At 35.2% G+C, this 17,020-nt stretch overlaps 1 protein-coding gene across 4 annotated transcripts in view; it reads right to left on the bottom strand.

The window, feature by feature from the left end:
- LOC115220679 (protein BANP) overlaps window positions 1-17,020 on the bottom strand; it is a 39,640-nt gene that overhangs the window by 12,573 nt on the left and 10,047 nt on the right. For all 4 annotated transcript variants that reach the window (XR_005002677.1, XM_029790796.2, XM_029790797.2 and 1 more), the window contains exons 2-12: window positions 15,582-15,683; window positions 10,809-11,031; window positions 9,261-9,358; window positions 8,448-8,617; window positions 8,205-8,269; window positions 6,352-6,375; window positions 5,323-5,379; window positions 4,318-4,410; window positions 2,949-3,024; window positions 2,211-2,374; window positions 196-446 (exon numbers count right to left, since the gene is read on the bottom strand). Coding sequence is in view for 3 of the 4 variants with exons in the window: in XM_029790797.2 (XP_029646657.1) it covers window positions 196-446; window positions 2,211-2,374; window positions 2,949-3,024; window positions 4,318-4,410; window positions 5,323-5,379; window positions 6,352-6,375; window positions 8,205-8,269; window positions 8,448-8,617; window positions 9,261-9,358; window positions 10,809-11,031; window positions 15,582-15,683 (1,323 nt within the window). In the remaining variant the exon portion in view is untranslated. The remainder of the gene's footprint in view (window positions 1-195; window positions 447-2,210; window positions 2,375-2,948; window positions 3,025-4,317; window positions 4,411-5,322; window positions 5,380-6,351; window positions 6,376-8,204; window positions 8,270-8,447; window positions 8,618-9,260; window positions 9,359-10,808; window positions 11,032-15,581; window positions 15,684-17,020) is intronic.

Raw genomic sequence — 17,020 nt, 5'->3', positions numbered from 1 at the left:
AACTTACATTAACAGTGTATCGGGAAAATGTATAAACAACACAAGTGTTTCTAAATTTTTGTAAACCTAATCAACTGGCTGAAAGCGAACAGAAAAAATATATATAAAAAAAATTTTAAAAAAAAAAGGCATCCAATGTCTGATGTTATATTCATCAGTGCATAATTAGAGAGAAATATTTTCATTGCTTCTCACCTGTTGTATATGAAATTTTGTGTCTTCATGTAGATTTGAATCATAAAAATTACTCTGTGAATTCACGACTGAATTAAAATTAAACCCTGTGTTATGAACATAACTTGGTGGGGCTCTTCCACGGAAAGCCTTTACAGCAAGAGGCAAACCTCTTGACTTTCTACGGAAAGCTGTTCTACATTTGGAGTCTATGTTCTGTTTGATTCGTTGCCAGTCAGATTCATTGATCTTAAACCGTTGTATTAAATGACCTAAAAGTGAAAGACAAAAACCATTAGGACATTAAAAGACAACTTTAAATGGTTATTTTAACTCTTCTGGCATTCAAATTACTCTGTCAAATGTAATACTTGTTTTTTCACATTGTTTTGAATTAATCATACATTTTCTCATAGCTTCACAATCTCAATGATAAAAAGCACCATTTGAGTGTGGTTGATGTCAGTGCCGCCACACTGGCTCCGTGCAAATAAAAAGTATCATTTGAGTGTGGTCAATGCCAGTACTGCCTGACTGGCTCCCCACATAAAAAGCACCATTCGAGCATGGTCGATGCCAGTGCCGCCAGACTGGCCCCCATGCCAGTGGCACGTAAAAAGCATCCACTTACACGCTCAGAGTGGTTGGCATTAGGAAGGGCATCCAGCTGTAGAAACCTTACCAGATCAGATTGGATCATGGTGCAGCCTACTGGCTTGCCGGTTCTCAGTCAAACCATCCAAACCATGCCAATGATGATGATGATTGTTTCTTTTTAGAATGACATTGAAAGTAGATATGAGGGACCAGATATGGCTGGTTTAAATTTTAAAGGGTTAAAATTAATATAGAGCGATTTAGAGCAGAGATAAGTTAATAGTGAGCAGATTAAAATAAACTTGATATTATGTTCAATAATAAGGCAGTGAATTAGCAGAAGTGGCAAGTCACTAGACATAGTATCTGTGTTGTGTTTCATCCCTCTGTTAAAATAAATACCAATAGCATAGCTAAGATTGATTCAATTGTCTACAACCCACTCCTGCAAAAAGTGGGATTGTGTTTGCATCAACCTTCTCTCATGATTTAACCCCTCACCCTCTAGTATAAAGTCAATCTCCTCTCCCTTGGGGTTCATGGTCTTGCAAGCTATATAGTGACCACACTAAGTGTTGGTAGTCCAAAAAAAGCACCCAGTACAAGCTGTAAAGTGGTTGGTGTCAGGAAGGGCATTCAGCCATAGAAAGAATGCCAAAGCAGACACTGGAGCACAATATGGCCCTTGAACCCATTGAATCCTGTCAAACCATCCAACCCATGCCAACATGGAACATGATCCTTCAATGATGAAGATGAAGATACATTTTGATTGAATGAACATACAATAGAATCAACAATAGTAGGCTGTAGTTTTATTTGGATCATTGCTTATTCACTCAATGTTTCTTAAAATGCTTCTTCATCAAATAAATCAATAAAAGTCATTACGACCTAAAATTTGCTTTTTTAAGAAAATCAATCATTATTGACATTCTTTTCAAAGCTATTTTTTTTTTACATATATTTTCTCTATTAGGCAACTTGGCTCTTTTAACCTTTTAAGCATTTAAACTGGCCACATAAGGCCCATATATTCTACCTGTTTTATTTTCAAACCAGCCAGACCCAGCCTTTTATACCTACTTTATAATGTCATTCTAAAATTAAACAACCACATCATCAAAATCTTAAAGCTATGAGATAATGCAGGGATTATGATGCAAATGTTACTAATTGAATACTTTTTAAGTTTTACACACACACACACACATTTATATAAAGAACAAATCAATATTTTTACAATTCTGCAAAGCCAAATGAAGATTAATTTTGTTTCAAAAACATAAACATTGCAAGGTCGATAAAATAAAATACCAGTCAAGTACCAAAATCAATTAAAACGCCTATACCTTCTTCTAAAATGCATGACATTGTATCAATGCTAGAAATCAATTATAAACAAACTAATAAAAGTTCACATTTACAGGATTACTTACACCATATGCCATAGATCATCAAAGGATCCAACTGCTTCTTGCCATGTTTACCCATACCAGACAGATTAGAACAAGCTTGTGTTTCTCGGTCAAACAAATAATCAAGTAGAGTCAATGCCATTTTTTCAGCTGTTCGACAATTAGAATGAATATGAAGAAGGTCACTGAAAGAAGATAAATAGGAGTTCAAAACAAAAGATAAAGTTTGAAATGTTCTGTGTTTAACAGAATGATTTTTTTTTAATCAAACATCATAGAATTCCTTTTGTAAGTTATTTGTTTCTAAGGAGTGACACCAGACCTTGAAGATGTCTGAAAAAAAAAAAGATACCAATAGCAGTTGTCAAACAATGATGGGGGACAAACAGAAGCATAAACACACACACATACACATAAATATATATATATAGATAGATACGATGAGTTTTTTTTCAGCTTCTGTCTATCAAATCCATTCACAAGGCTTTAGTCAGTTTGGGGTTATAGTAGAAGACACTCACCCAAGGTGCAACACAAGAATTTTCAGGAATTTACGAAAATAACTTTGTCATTTTGAAACTAGTGTTTGGAAAATAACTTCATAAAGTGTTCTTACATAAAATCACAACAAAAGGATTTAATTTAAACATGTAAACTTTAAAAATGAACAGTTTCACATTACAATCCAAAAACAGGTTGGAATAGAAAACAATAACAACTAAAAATGAGAAGTGATTTATGAACAATAAAAATATTTACCTTGAAGATATAGGCACACGCACCCGCATTTCAAGATTAAGCTCATCACCAAGCCAGCACCCATTTGGATAATCCTCTAAAAAGTGAAAAGAAAAATATTAAAAAAAAAACATAAAATGTTCTGAAAAGCAGTTATATTTGTATAACCATACACCATCATGACAGACAGACAAACAGAGACATGTCAGTAGAATACTCAGCCATTGGCACTATGATATAGCAAAGAGGTAGGACTGTTAATTGTAAAAGTGCAGCCTCGGTACCAAAATCAATGCAAGCTCTTTTCACTTATAGTCTTAATTACTCTTATCTATTTCTAATTCTCTAAATTATTTTTAAATTTAGCAAACTGATATTTAAACATAAAGCATTCATTTCATAATACAATAATTACGTTTAATCCCAAAAAACGTTCATTGTCTCTTTGTTTCGCTATTAAAGACACACTACTCTTCTAAACCGACAGAAATGCTAAGCAAACAAACCCTTTCATCACCATATTTCCATTAAAAAACACAGCCTTTGTTTCAAATCATTTTGAAAATAATGAGAAATTTAGTAAAATAACTTTGCCATTATTAACCTGGTGTTTGGAACAAATTAGCATGAAATTTTGATGGAATGTTTTAATTTAGATCACTTTAAAACAGGAAGTTTGTATCAAAGAACCAGATGCAGTTTCACCTGGGTTGGTATTAAATGGGTCGCATTTGTCAAGTTGAACACTTATTTGCATAATGCTATTTTAAACAGTCTAAATTATTCTCTCCAAGAAGGATTTCACTTGAAACATCTGTATTCAAATTTTAATGTAAACTTTAACACTGTCCAAGGCACTAGGATGCTTCGCAGGATTATGGCTTACTGTTGGTTGGATTTAGTATCCATCTAACGACTATACTCAGAGACTGGGATGCATCCTATTATTTGTATGGTTTGAGAGTCTCAGCTTAGACTGTTTGGCAATGCTACTCAGTTTTCTGAGTTGGATCCTGCATAGTGTGTTCTCCTCTCTGAGGATCTGGCTGGTGTGACAGTTCATGTTAGCAGACCACATGCCACACACATGTTTACAGCAGATGAGAAAATATCTCAGAGATGAGGGAGTGACTGGGACACTGCCTGGAGGGTTGCCTGGGATGACCCAAGCAATGCCATCAAATAGTAGATGTAGCAATGCACTGCAACACTGCATGCTTCCATTCCTGACCTGATACAAACTAATCTAAATTTACAAACTTTATTACATAATTTTTGCTAAAAGTGTTCCCATGAGTTTTTCTGGATTCTGGTTTTTTTTTCTAATTAAAAATTATGATACAAATAAAACAGAAACACAAATCTAAAAGTGAAACTGGAATATAGTTACCTTCAGAATTTAATGTTATTAATGTAACATTTGGACCAATGTTTCTGAAGTTACTATCCACATTTGAATTGAAATCACTGGGAGTCAACAACTCTGGAAAAATAAGTAAAAAATATATGAAAAAAATTTAGATTTTAAATGTGCAAGTTACACTGGATGTTGTTGGGAAAAATAAGCAAAATAGCTACATCCTGAACGTAAAATATATTTCACACACATGCACACACACATATATGTGCTTTTTATGTACTGGTACCACGTAAAAAAACACTCAGTGCACTCTGCAGGAGAGTTGGTGTTAGGAAGAGCATCTAGCCATAAAAACATGTCAAAACAGTAGCCTGGTATAGTCTTCTACCTGGCCAGCCCCTGTCAAATCGTCTAAACCATGCCAGCATGGATGGCAGATGTTAAATGATGATGATGATGATTGTGTGTGTTTTTAATATATATGTATATTGGAGGATGGATAAAATATTATTATGCTAAGATATAGCCACAGGCATGGCTGTCTGGTTAAGAAACTTGCTTCCCCACCATGTGGTCTTGGGTTCAGTCCCACTGCACAGCATCATGAATAAATGTCTTCTACTACAGCTCCAGGCTTGTGAGTGAATTTACAAGATGGAAACTTAAAGAAGCCTGTCATATATGTAAATACATGTTTGTGTGTGCCATTGTCTAGGCAATCATCATGTGATGGTTGTAGATGAGCATCATCATCATACAAGCGAGGTTGTTTGTTTCCAGCCATGGGGAAATACTATCTTGCTTAAAGATAGGTAATGGTTAGCAACAGGAAGAGCATTCAGCCGTAGAAAATCTGCCTCAACAAATTCTGCCTGAACCATACACAAAAGGGAAAGTGGGTGGTAAATGGTGACAACGATGATGATGTATACTGAAATTTATACATAAGCTTCAAAAGTTAACCACAGACAGAAATTGCAAGTTTAAGAAAATAAGATTACATAAACACACATATAAAAGAATTTATATACATACTGCCTTTTTTGTCTTTGTTTTCTAATTGCATGGTTTGTAAGATATCAGAATCTATTCCTAAAAAGAAAAATAAATAAAATAACACTGCATGATCTAAAAAAAAGTAAGACAGATAAACATGGCATATTTTACAACTAAGTAGCAATTAGCATGAGAGGCATCCAGCTGTAAAATCAACTGGTTCAATAAAAAACATCTGAATTATCTAAACGAAGATAAAAACACTAAAGGGAAGGGGAGAGTGAAACTTGACAATGTATTTTCTTTTTGAAAAATGATTAATTTGTTCGAGAATTGTAAAGAAGATGAAATGAAATGAAAATATTATTTTGAATAAATTTAAAACAAGTAAAAAAAAAGAATTACAAAAATAAAGTGTGGATGTATTTTAGGTAAAAAGGCTGCATAGTTACAAAATATTTGTTAGTCAATAAGGAGTCATTCTCAACATAGTCACTGAAAATATCCCTTAAACATATGATTTTTTTCTGATCAATAAAGAGGATTTTATCTTCAAGTAACATGTTGAGAAAACCGAGACACATTGGTCCTTTAAAGAAAGTCCTCCCAGTGCACTTAGCATGTTTGTGGTACATCACTAATGCAAGTGGAAAAGTTGAAGTATTTCAGAGTTGTATTCACAAGTGATTGGAGACAGAAGACTGAATTAGATGCTAGAATTGCAGGTGTACCAGTTCAGCATTCGATCCTCAGAAGAGAAGAGGTTAGTAAAAAAACAGAGCCAAATTTGCTGTCTTTAATTTGGTTTTCATAACAATGAGGGGATACTGAAAAGTTCCTGGCTCTGGATAAAAGAAAATACAGGAGAATCAGTTAATTATGATTTTATTCAACATATTCCCCTCTCAGATTCACACACTTATTGCAACGATCCTTCAGTTTTTCTAAACCCTGTAAAAGAACTTGGAAGGTTGGGCCAGGAACTTTTCAGCACCCCCTCATATACTCACCTATGGTTGTGAAGGTTGGGTAAAGACCAAAAGACCAAAATTGTAAAATATGAATTACCTTTCTGAAATTGACTCTCATCCTCTGAAAAACAAATAAGCATATATTAATACATAAATTTATAACGCATGATTGTCTTTGCTTACTAAATTATGTCTGTCTAAGTTAGCTATTGTTGGCATACTGTTATTCATCTCTTATATATACATACAATCCTATGTGTGTGTGTGTGTGTGTGTGTGACAGAACCTCCAAAAACTAGAAACCCCTAATCATTATCCAAGCATAATTAGACTACCAACGAAGGGCATCCAAGTGTAGAAACTCTGTAAAAACAGACAAAGCCTAGTGCAGCTCTCCAGTTCGTGAACTCCTTCAAACTGTCCAGCCCATGCCAGCACAGAAAACAGACATTAAACGATTATGATGATTATATATATATATATATATATATATATATTCTCTGTGAGGCCCAACATCTTGAGATCAGTCTTTATCACTCCATCCCACATCTTCCTGGATCAATGGACCGACCGAGATGTCTGGCAATAAGAGGTTGTCGAGAAGACCTGCTCATGTCAGCAAAACTGAGTTCTAGAAGTGCTGTGTGTCCCACTCACACTTAATAAGAAAACCTCTCACACACCCTACCACAACAAACTAAACTACATCTCTTCTCTTCCTCACATTTCCACTTCATGCACTAGGCTTACCACCCACTCCCTAATACACTATGCCTACCTCTACTCCTCAATCCTGTCCTCATGGCCCTGTTTCTCTGTATCATTGCTATCCAGTAGCATCCTCACTCTATATATACCCAGGTTTTCACCACTCACCCCCACCCACCACATTCTAATCATGCTTCTTTTGCAATATCCTGCCACTTACATTATAATGTTTGAACTTGAAGGGCATGCCCTGGCACTTGCCACCATCTATATTTCTCTCTTCTTTACTCAACCATCCCATTTATATTCTGATCCGCCTCTTATGAGTATGCCCAGCACTTTGCTGCCGTCTCTATCCTGCTGTCTCTCACTCTCTCTCTCTCTCTCTCCTTCTTTTGCACTTCTCTCAGGTTGGATAACTGTATATCTCCTTTGCAGCAGCACACTTGTTTCTGTCTTCACTTCTCATCTCTCTCTCTCTCTCTCTCTCCAGTCAGATAACCCTGTACCTCCTCTACAGCAAAGTACTAGTTTCTGTCTCTCGATCTCACTATAACATTTCATCATCTGACACAAGATCACCTCTTCCAATGATTTCTCCCTCTCAAAAGATTTTTTTAATTTTTTAATTTTTTTTTTTGTCTTGCAAGGTACTTGGTGAACCTGTCAGCGCAGGTGCCACTTAAAAAGCACCAGGTCAACACTGTAAAGTGGTTGGCATTTGGAAGGGTATCCAGCTATAAAAACCTTGCCAAAACTGATCTCACCTGTGCTTGTGCCACATAAAAAGCATTAAGTCCATTCTGCTGAGTGGTTGGTGTTAAGAAGGACATCCAGCTGTAAAACTCCTGCCAAAACAGCCACAGAAGTCTGGTGCAGGCTTCTGCTTGGCCGGCTCCTGTCAAACTGTCCCATACATGCCAACACAGAAAGCAGACATTAAACGATGGTAGTGGTGGTGGTGTGTGTGTATGTGTGTACATGTGTGTATGTATGTAGTTAATCCCATGCAAATGAGTTCCATTATATCCAATGAGGCTGATCAATCTAGCAAGAGATAATCCAGTAATAAACATTATATTTGTCTGTTTCATTTTTCAAGGAAAATTTGAATTATTTGAATTTTGTTCCTTCTACTCCTAACTTATGGGAGCCAGAGATAAACAACATTGAAACTACTTAGAAATAAATGCAAAATCATTGAAAATAGTCAAAATAAAAACAAAAACAAGAAAAACATACCACTATTTCTGTCTTGTGGAAGACCAACGATAAGGGCACCGGAACGTCGTGAAGGAGATGTGGAGCTGAAATATTTGAAGAAAAAATCCAAAATTGCCTTTAAATCTCAATCTAAAATGTATGTTTACTATATTAAGCACCAAAAAAAAAAAATACTTCATTAGCATTTCATTAAATTTAAAAGCAGTTTACAAAATTTACCATGTAGCATTCAAAAACAATTTTACTCCTCAGATTACTTACCCTCGTTTCATAGCGTATGAATTTGTATTGCTACTGCCAGTCTTATTCTGATTTACCAAATCTAGTAGTTTAACTTCCAAATATTTTGTTCGTAATCCAACATTTTCAAGCTTGTTTTCTATACTATCAAGCCTTAAACAGATTGCCTTGTTGATATTAAATAAAATTTGCTGCAAAATAAGAAGTATTTTTGTTGATTTTTCAATTAAAATGATACAATAGATTTTTTTTTTAGTACACATAATGTTATGAATTTATAAATTATTCTCTAATAACAAATTTGGAGAAAATTGAGTTCTGTGATTGTAGTAAGTGCTTTGTTCTGTTATTTAATAGCACATGGCTGTGTCTTGAGAAGTTTGCTTCTCAGGTACATGGTTCTGGGTTTAATCTCACTGCTCTACAATACTTTCACAAATATGCACAATAACATCAGGTAATAATGCCTTAAATGTTTAAAATGAGCTATTGTTGACATGATTCTAATGTTGTTGTTTTTTTGTTAACCTCATCTTTAGAAATGAAACCGGTTTTAATATTTATGTCTACAAGCTTGATCTCTGATCATCATCAAGTCTCTTCTTATTCTTGGTTACATACACAGAACCTGACAGGATTCCAGCTAGAACAGAGATCAAACTAATTAAAATGTAGTGTTAAAAATGTTTCATCTCCATAGATAAGGTTACTAGGATGAAAAAATCATCATACAAAAACAATGACTTCAAGCATTGATAGAAGACCTTAGAAAAAGAATGAAAGAGGTTGTGAAATGTTCATTAAAAATATGTCTAACAAAATATTATCTTTTACCTTTAACGATTGGTCCATATCAATATTGATATCTTGTTCTAACTTCATCCGCTTCTCTGCTGGCTCCCCATCACAGGAATCATCATCTCCAGAAAAAACTGCAATCATGTATATAGAATGAAAATAAATCTGGATTGCCCTGGCCAACAACAGTGAGTGCCTCTTCTCAGTTGTCATCTCCCAATCTACAGTTACATGTTTAGAGTATGCTCATTCATTTGAGCCACGTTCGCCATTCTCCCCCACCTTTCAACATATTTACTGTATGACAGTACTTTCCTCTTCAAGTGAAAATGAAGAATTTGATGAAAGCTTGGCCAAAGAGAATAGAGACTATATTTAGTCCTTCAAGTTGTGTCAACTACACAACCTCTTTCATCATCTGCCTTCTTAGCCAAAGAAAGATGAAGGGATGAACTTCAAAGTGAAAACTGGATATATCCTATATTCCACTGATAATAATAATTCTTTCTACTCTATGCACAAAGTCTAAAATGTTGGTGGAGAGCACTAGTTGATTACATCAACCCCAGTACTCAACAGGTACCCCAAAAGAATGAAAGACAACCTCAGTGGAATTTCAACTCATATCATAAAACCAAAAGAAATGCCACTTAACATTTTGTCTGGCATGCTAGCAACTCTGCCAGCTTGCCTCCTTTGGTTGGTAATTTAGGTAAAAGACCAGCAATTTTGAGCAGATGAGTGAACATCATCAACCTCGAGGGCTTAAACGGTATTTTATTTCACTGACCCAGAGAATTGAAAGGTAAAGTTGATCTTGGCCATGATGCCAGCAATTTTGAGAAGAGGAGGACAGTAAATAACATTAGCCCCAGTATTTTATTTTATGAAACCTGTAGGAATGAAAGGCAAAGTCAACCATGATGGGATTTAAACTCAAAATGTAAAAAGCTGAAAAGATATTGCAAGGTACATTTTGTCCAAGACTCTAATAATTCAACCAATCCTCTGCCCAGTTATTTTAGCCTGTATTTCTAACAGAAAAGATTTTCACATTGGCTGACTCATAATGTTTCAACAACATAAATTCAAACTGGACTTTTATCACTTTTGGCTTGTATGAAGTAAAATATCTTATAAAAATAACATCACTGATGCAAACCAACTCAAAAGAATACAAAAGACAAACAAATTTTAATGATGCATTAATTGGCAAGTATTGCCTATTAATGGACTGAAGGCACTGCTGCATCCACTATTTGTCAGTATTTGCTCAGGTCATTCTGGGCAACCATTCAAGCAATGTTCCATTCAGTCCTCATCTCTGTGAGATACTTCCTCATCCACTGCAACCATGTGGCATATCGCTAACCAACATGAGCTGGATCCTCAGAGAACAGGACACAATACAAAGGGTCTAACTCGGAAAATCAAGCAACATGACCAAACAGTCTGAGCTGACACTCTCAAATCATACAAGTGACAAGATAGAAATCAAATAAACTTTTAATTGAGCAAATCACATAAGGCCAAATGGTAGATAACATAAAGACAACAAGAAAAAAATGATAAAATTTAGCTTACCTGAGTCATCACTCAAATCTGGATTGACAATATGTGTCATTAAATGTGCTGTATTTACAACCCGAGGTGGTGGTTTTGCTATTGGTGGTTCGACATTAATAACCGAATTCGATACAGTCAACCCTTCAGCAACAGTAGTTGTGACAGTGTCTTCACCATCGACTGCTACATTTGTAGAGCCTGTCAAAGCCACTGTAGGATCACCAACTTCATTCATGACTATCTGAGATGATAGAGAAGATTACACCAATGTTTTTTTATATGATTTATATGGTAGAAGAATATTTTACTATAGTTCTTAATACAGTAAAAGACATGATAAAACTACATTCTTTTTTTTATAAATAATATTCATATCTTTTACTGGTTACAGATCTGAATGTACACTAATCTAAATGGAGTGTTTAATTAAACTAAACTTCAGATAAAGGTCATAACATTATTAAACAAAATAACAGAATGAGCTAGTTAGATATAAAAACTAAAAAAATTGAGAAAGATCTACTATAAGAGACATTCCAGCCATGATCATCCCATGTTTTTAGGAGCATATAAGACTATTATCTTTTAAAACAGTAAGATATAAAGCAAAACTGGTTGCTATCTTTAGCATGCTGAGCAATCAGATAACATCTCCTTTGTTAGCTTGTATTTATTTGACATGGGAGATTGAGGCAAGAATGCCTAGCTATGATGCAAATACTGGTTTATTTGACTGGCTCTACAAATATATCAAACAACAAATGATTTTGCCTTTGTTGATAAAGGAGTAGTTAAATGGTTTGTGGGATGTTCAGACTATATAAAAGGGTACAATTCACACAATGGTCAGGATTGTCAGAGTTTAGAGGAGTATTTAATGTAGAGCTAGACATTAGCATAGCTGGAGTGTGTACCACCTGGGGCAGCCCTTCTGTTTGCTGCCCCCGGACCCCACAAAAAAACACATATTGCCTACAGCAACTGCCTACAACAGGATGAAAAGTGCCGCCCCTTTAAAAGTTCTGCTCGTACCACCCCCACCCACGTTAGCATAGCTACGTCTTTAACAGGCCTCTGTCCTTAGTCCCCTAATAATTGAAATAGGTTGCCCTTGGTAACTTTTGTATGCCAATGACCGAATTCTCAATACAGAATTTGTTAAAGCACTGCAGGAAAATCTTCAAACCTGGAAAAATGGTCTAGAGTATATAAACAGTTGAAAATTAAAGAACTAATTAGTAACAAAAGGTACAGAATCCTGATGCCATCTGGGAAGTACTTTTGCTTGTGATGTAGGAACTCAATATTGTGCACTCAGTGCAAACAATATGTACATAAATAATGCAACAAGATCTCTGGCACACTGCCCAAGAACTTAATATGTGATAGATACACGGTAGATAGCAGAAGCTATACTCATAAAATGAAAAACAAGAATAGATCAGATGGCTGACTAGAAATAGTAAACTGTATTTGTTACCAAGATGACATATTATTGCTGGAAGGAGTTGTAGTGAGACAGTAGCTTGGGCAATATAAGTCTACAATGTGGTAAACTTTTCTATGACACCACCACATAGCTTTTGTGTGTGCTTAACAGTCTACACTACTTCAAGCAGTCAAGCTAGGTCTTAGTTTCTCCAGTCTTGACCACATAAAAAAAAAAAAGGAGCAACAAAAGACAATCTCCAGTATGCATTTCTTTTTCATAGTTTTGTCAGAACTTCCAAAATTAATGGGGAAAGAATGGGAGAGAAAAGAAATATGACTAATAGGTCATCCTCAAACTGGGGCCCTAAGTTAATAGGGAAAAAATGGAAAGAGATGACACAGAGAATGAAATATAGATTTTAAATGGAACTGGCTCCAGAGAAGTAACTAGTAGCACAAAGGAGAAGAAACATGTGCAGAATCTCCTGCCATACGATTACAGCAGCTGAATAGTGCCATTGTTAGTAGAGTGATGGGGAGATAGATGTGAGAAAAATGAAAGGTGGGGAAAGCTTGATGGGGACCAGATTGGGTGTAGGAGCAGGGTCTGGTGAGTGTATAGACATAAACCTAATGTTTTAAAAAATGCATTTTCACCATGACAGATGGTTCTTATTGAGCACAGTGAAATTCCACTCATCTTGGTCCTTCACCATGAGACTGAACATCTTGAGATCAGGTTCCACAACTTCATCATGTCTTCCTCTTCCACAAGTTCCATCCACTTGGTACTTATACAGCTGTCATCATCCATACACATCATAGGACCACATCTGTGCAGTTTTATTTCTTGCACACAACATCTAATGCACTTTATGACCTTTCTCAACACATTTACACTGGTATATGCACATTTACCAGAGCAAACTAGCTTCATTTCTTTCTAATCTTTGCATGTTCTCTGCATTCAGGGCCTATATCTTACAACCATGTAGCATTGCTGTTTGTACACAAGAATCATACAATTTGCCTTTCAGTCTGAGAGTAAGACCTTCTGTTACCCTGAACTTTTTCTATCTTATTCTTATTCTAGCAACTATACTTTCAGACATCCTCCTCCACTGCTGAGTAGGTAACATAAGTAACAGAAATTATCTACTACTGGGAAATTGGAGAGAATCTATCTCTTGTATGTTCTTAGTGTTTATTCCTCTGGTACATCTGCTGCATACAAAGACTACTTTCTCTGTTAACCTTCCTGTGGTTCCACTTTAGTTTTTGAGTGCCCATAGCTTGCACTGGGTACAACATATGGGATTTCTATCAATATTTTTCTTATATATCTATATATGTATGTATTAAACAGAATCCAACAATGGCAATGTTGGTCTGCATTATCAAGACCAGTATCATTTGGAAAAAATGACAAAAGAGTACAGTCAAAGTGCATTTTGATATATCAGGTCATTAAGAATGAAATGTCTAATTTTCTTAAGCACCAAATTTGACAGTCATTAACTCTAATGTTTTATCCTGACAATACTTTCTTTTACAACAGTGAAGAGTTACATCACTTTTTGAAATGCAATCCATGGTGTCTGATTATATTGTGAGTTTTCTCTTGTAAATCAATTTTTGTGAACCCATGGATAGATAAAAAAATTCATGTTGTTTATGAATATGAGTTGGAAACAATGCATCCCAGACAGCTCGAAGTATCAATGAGGTGTTTGGTGAAGATGTGACAAATAAGCACACTGTACATCAATGGTTTGAGAAGTTCCGGTCTGGTGACTTTACTCTTGAAAATCAGCCCCGTGGTAGACCTAAGATCAAGGTGGATAATGATGAACTGGAAACTGAGAGGAAGCAGATACATCTCAAACTATCCATGAGTTAGGAGCAAGGTTTGATTTTCGATTCCAAAAGAAATTGGCAAGGTGAAGAAGCTGGAAAAGTAGGTACCACATGAACTGAATGAGCATCAAATGACACAACATCTTGAAACTTGCTGTTCTTTGCTGTCACAGCATAAAAGCGAAAGCAAACCATTTTTGAATCATGTTATTATGTGTGATGAAAAATGGATTCTTTTCAACAATAGCAAGTATTCTGCACAGTGGTTGCATAGACACGAAGTGCCAAAACACAATCAAATAGGAATATTCACCAAAAAAAGTTAATGGTGCCAGTTTGGTGGCCTAGCACTATTGTCATCCACTACAGCTTCACGAGACCTGCTAAGTCAGTTACAGTGGATGTATATATCAACTAATTGGATGAAATGATGAGTGAACTTGCAATTAAACAACCAAGATTGGTCAATAGAGACTGGCCAACTCTCTTGCAAGACAATGCTCAATCACATGTTGCACAAAGAATGCAACGCAAGTTACAAGAACTGAACTTGGCAGGACTCTGTCATCCACCATATTCACCAGACCTTGCACCAACTATAACATTTTCCAGGCATTCATACCTTTTTGCAAGAAAAAAACTTCAAATCTGAAGAAGATACAAAAACAGCCTTTCATGATTTCATCATCTCTTGCTCTCCAGAATTCTTCACTGCTGGCATAAATAAGCTACCAATGAAATGGCAAAATTGTGTTGATAATTTAGGTGCATACTTTGATTAATTGCATTGCTTTTTGTTGAGATAAGTAAAATAAACTTTCAATTCAAAATCGGACATTTCATTCTTAATGACCTGATAGAATCTCTCTTCAGGGTTAAAATGACAGGAGGGTAAAAGAAATAAAAAAACAGTGTTTCACATCTATGTTTGAGCAACTGGCTGCAACACACATCCACACCTGTATAAATAATGCAGTTTAAATTTCAATTGCATGGCAAACAATTAGTATTTAAAACTCCATGTGTATTCTTGCATGACCAAAGGTTAGACTTAGCAGCAGCTAGGTCAGAGTACATACAGAAAATAAAACAAAACTGAACACTTTATTCCTAAAATATTTATGTCATCTTATGCATATTTCATTGACAATGGAAAGTACCAGTTCTATAACTCTTTGAAAATTATTGCACAGTCAAATCTTCAGAGATTGCATAACTCTGCATAATACTGTTCACAATTCTGTATAAATACTAAAGATTACTAATGAGAGTTACACAATGTTTGAAAAGTTGCCAATGCAATCAGCTACTAAGGTTTTCCCTTATATAACTGTTTCTTTTTTTTTATTGTTAATGAAATGCACTTAAGATGTTGTAACTAAATATTTCATGAACAAACTCTTCTGTTTTGCTTTACTTTACAGATAGAAAGAAAAGACATCAATAAGGTATTTTTTGAAAATTTTCAATGTATTTAGAATAAGAGACTGAAATATTTCTTACTGCTGTCACATTTTCCGGAACACTGACAGTGATTTCTTCTGGTGTTGGCTTTAAAGTGGTAGCAGCAATGCCGATATCAACATTGTTTTCATTCATTCCTCCCTGAGAATAGAATAACAAATAACAAATTTGAATTCAGCTATGAACAAAATGGTTACAGAAACATGTACAGACCTGAACTTCACTGTAGTTTTAAGAATGGTTATCTCAGAGTGGTTTAGTATTTATAGTGAAAATTGTATCCTTAACCCTTTAGCATTTAAACTGGCCAAGATATTCTCCATGTTGCATGTTCAAACTGGTCAGATCTGGCCTCTCACACCTATTCTACAATGTAAACAACCACTACATTGAAATTTCAAAACTATAAGATAATGCATGATTCATTCAAAACAATTTGAATATTACATTTTAAAGTAATTCTCAAGCAGAATCAGTATGATAATTTATGGGACAATGCTAGAATTCCATAGTTTCTATTAAGCCATTTTCACTCCCAAAGCTTGGGTCAATCTGAGGCTAAGATAGGAAAAGAAGCCCAAGGTGCCATACATGGCATTATGATTGTGAAACACTTAAGCACTCAGCTTTACGCACACATTTAGCTCCATGTGACAAAAGTCTGTTACAAGAGTCAATTCTTGATTGTAATGATTGAACATCACTTTCGTAACTCTCTGAAAGAAAGGTATGTCACACATCTTTTTACAACTATTTTTCCATACTTGCAAGGGTTGGTTAATTGTTTTATTTAAGAAATTGCTTTGTCAACTCTTACAGATGGATGCCCTTTCCTTCATGGCTCCCACTTGTTCAACCATCAAAGCAGCAGTGGAATTTGTATTTAGCAGAGAGGCAAATTGGTGTCAGTTGTTACCTTGCTCAGTAATACATTACAATATGGTTTCAATGGTTGTAATATGACCCGATTAGAATCTAACATCTTCACCATTTTGATACCAACCTGCCTTTCATTCCATTATGCAAACTTCCCATTTTAAAGTGATCCAAATTAAAACCTTCCTTCAAAGTTTCATGTTAATTTATGTTCCAAAGACCAGCTTAATAGTGACTAAGTGATTTTGCTAAATTTTTTTCATTATTTTCAAAATTAATTTAATATTAATTGAAACAAAGGCAATGTTATTTCAATAGAAATGTGGTAACAAAAGGGTTAAACTCACAACCATTTATTTTCTGCAACAACAAAAGTTTTGAATTACTTCAAGAAAGTAATTCATTTAATAATCAAATACTTAACTTGAATAGTAGGCCTGGTCTAACACCATCACCATGAGTGCCTTCAGTAAAGTTTTCTCCTTTGCAAGAACTAAAGCCCTTTGTTCCTCACCCTCGTTCAAGTTTTACTGCAGATTGACTTGCATTTGTTTTGACTGGACACTTGTCACAGCCAACCTATCTGGGAGTATGTACCCTTG

The sequence above is a fragment of the Octopus sinensis genome, linkage group LG17 (assembly GCF_006345805.1).
Source record: "Octopus sinensis linkage group LG17, ASM634580v1, whole genome shotgun sequence".
Taxonomy (NCBI): Eukaryota; Metazoa; Mollusca; class Cephalopoda; order Octopoda; family Octopodidae; genus Octopus; species Octopus sinensis.
This window is presented reverse-complemented; position numbering and strand designations above follow the sequence as displayed.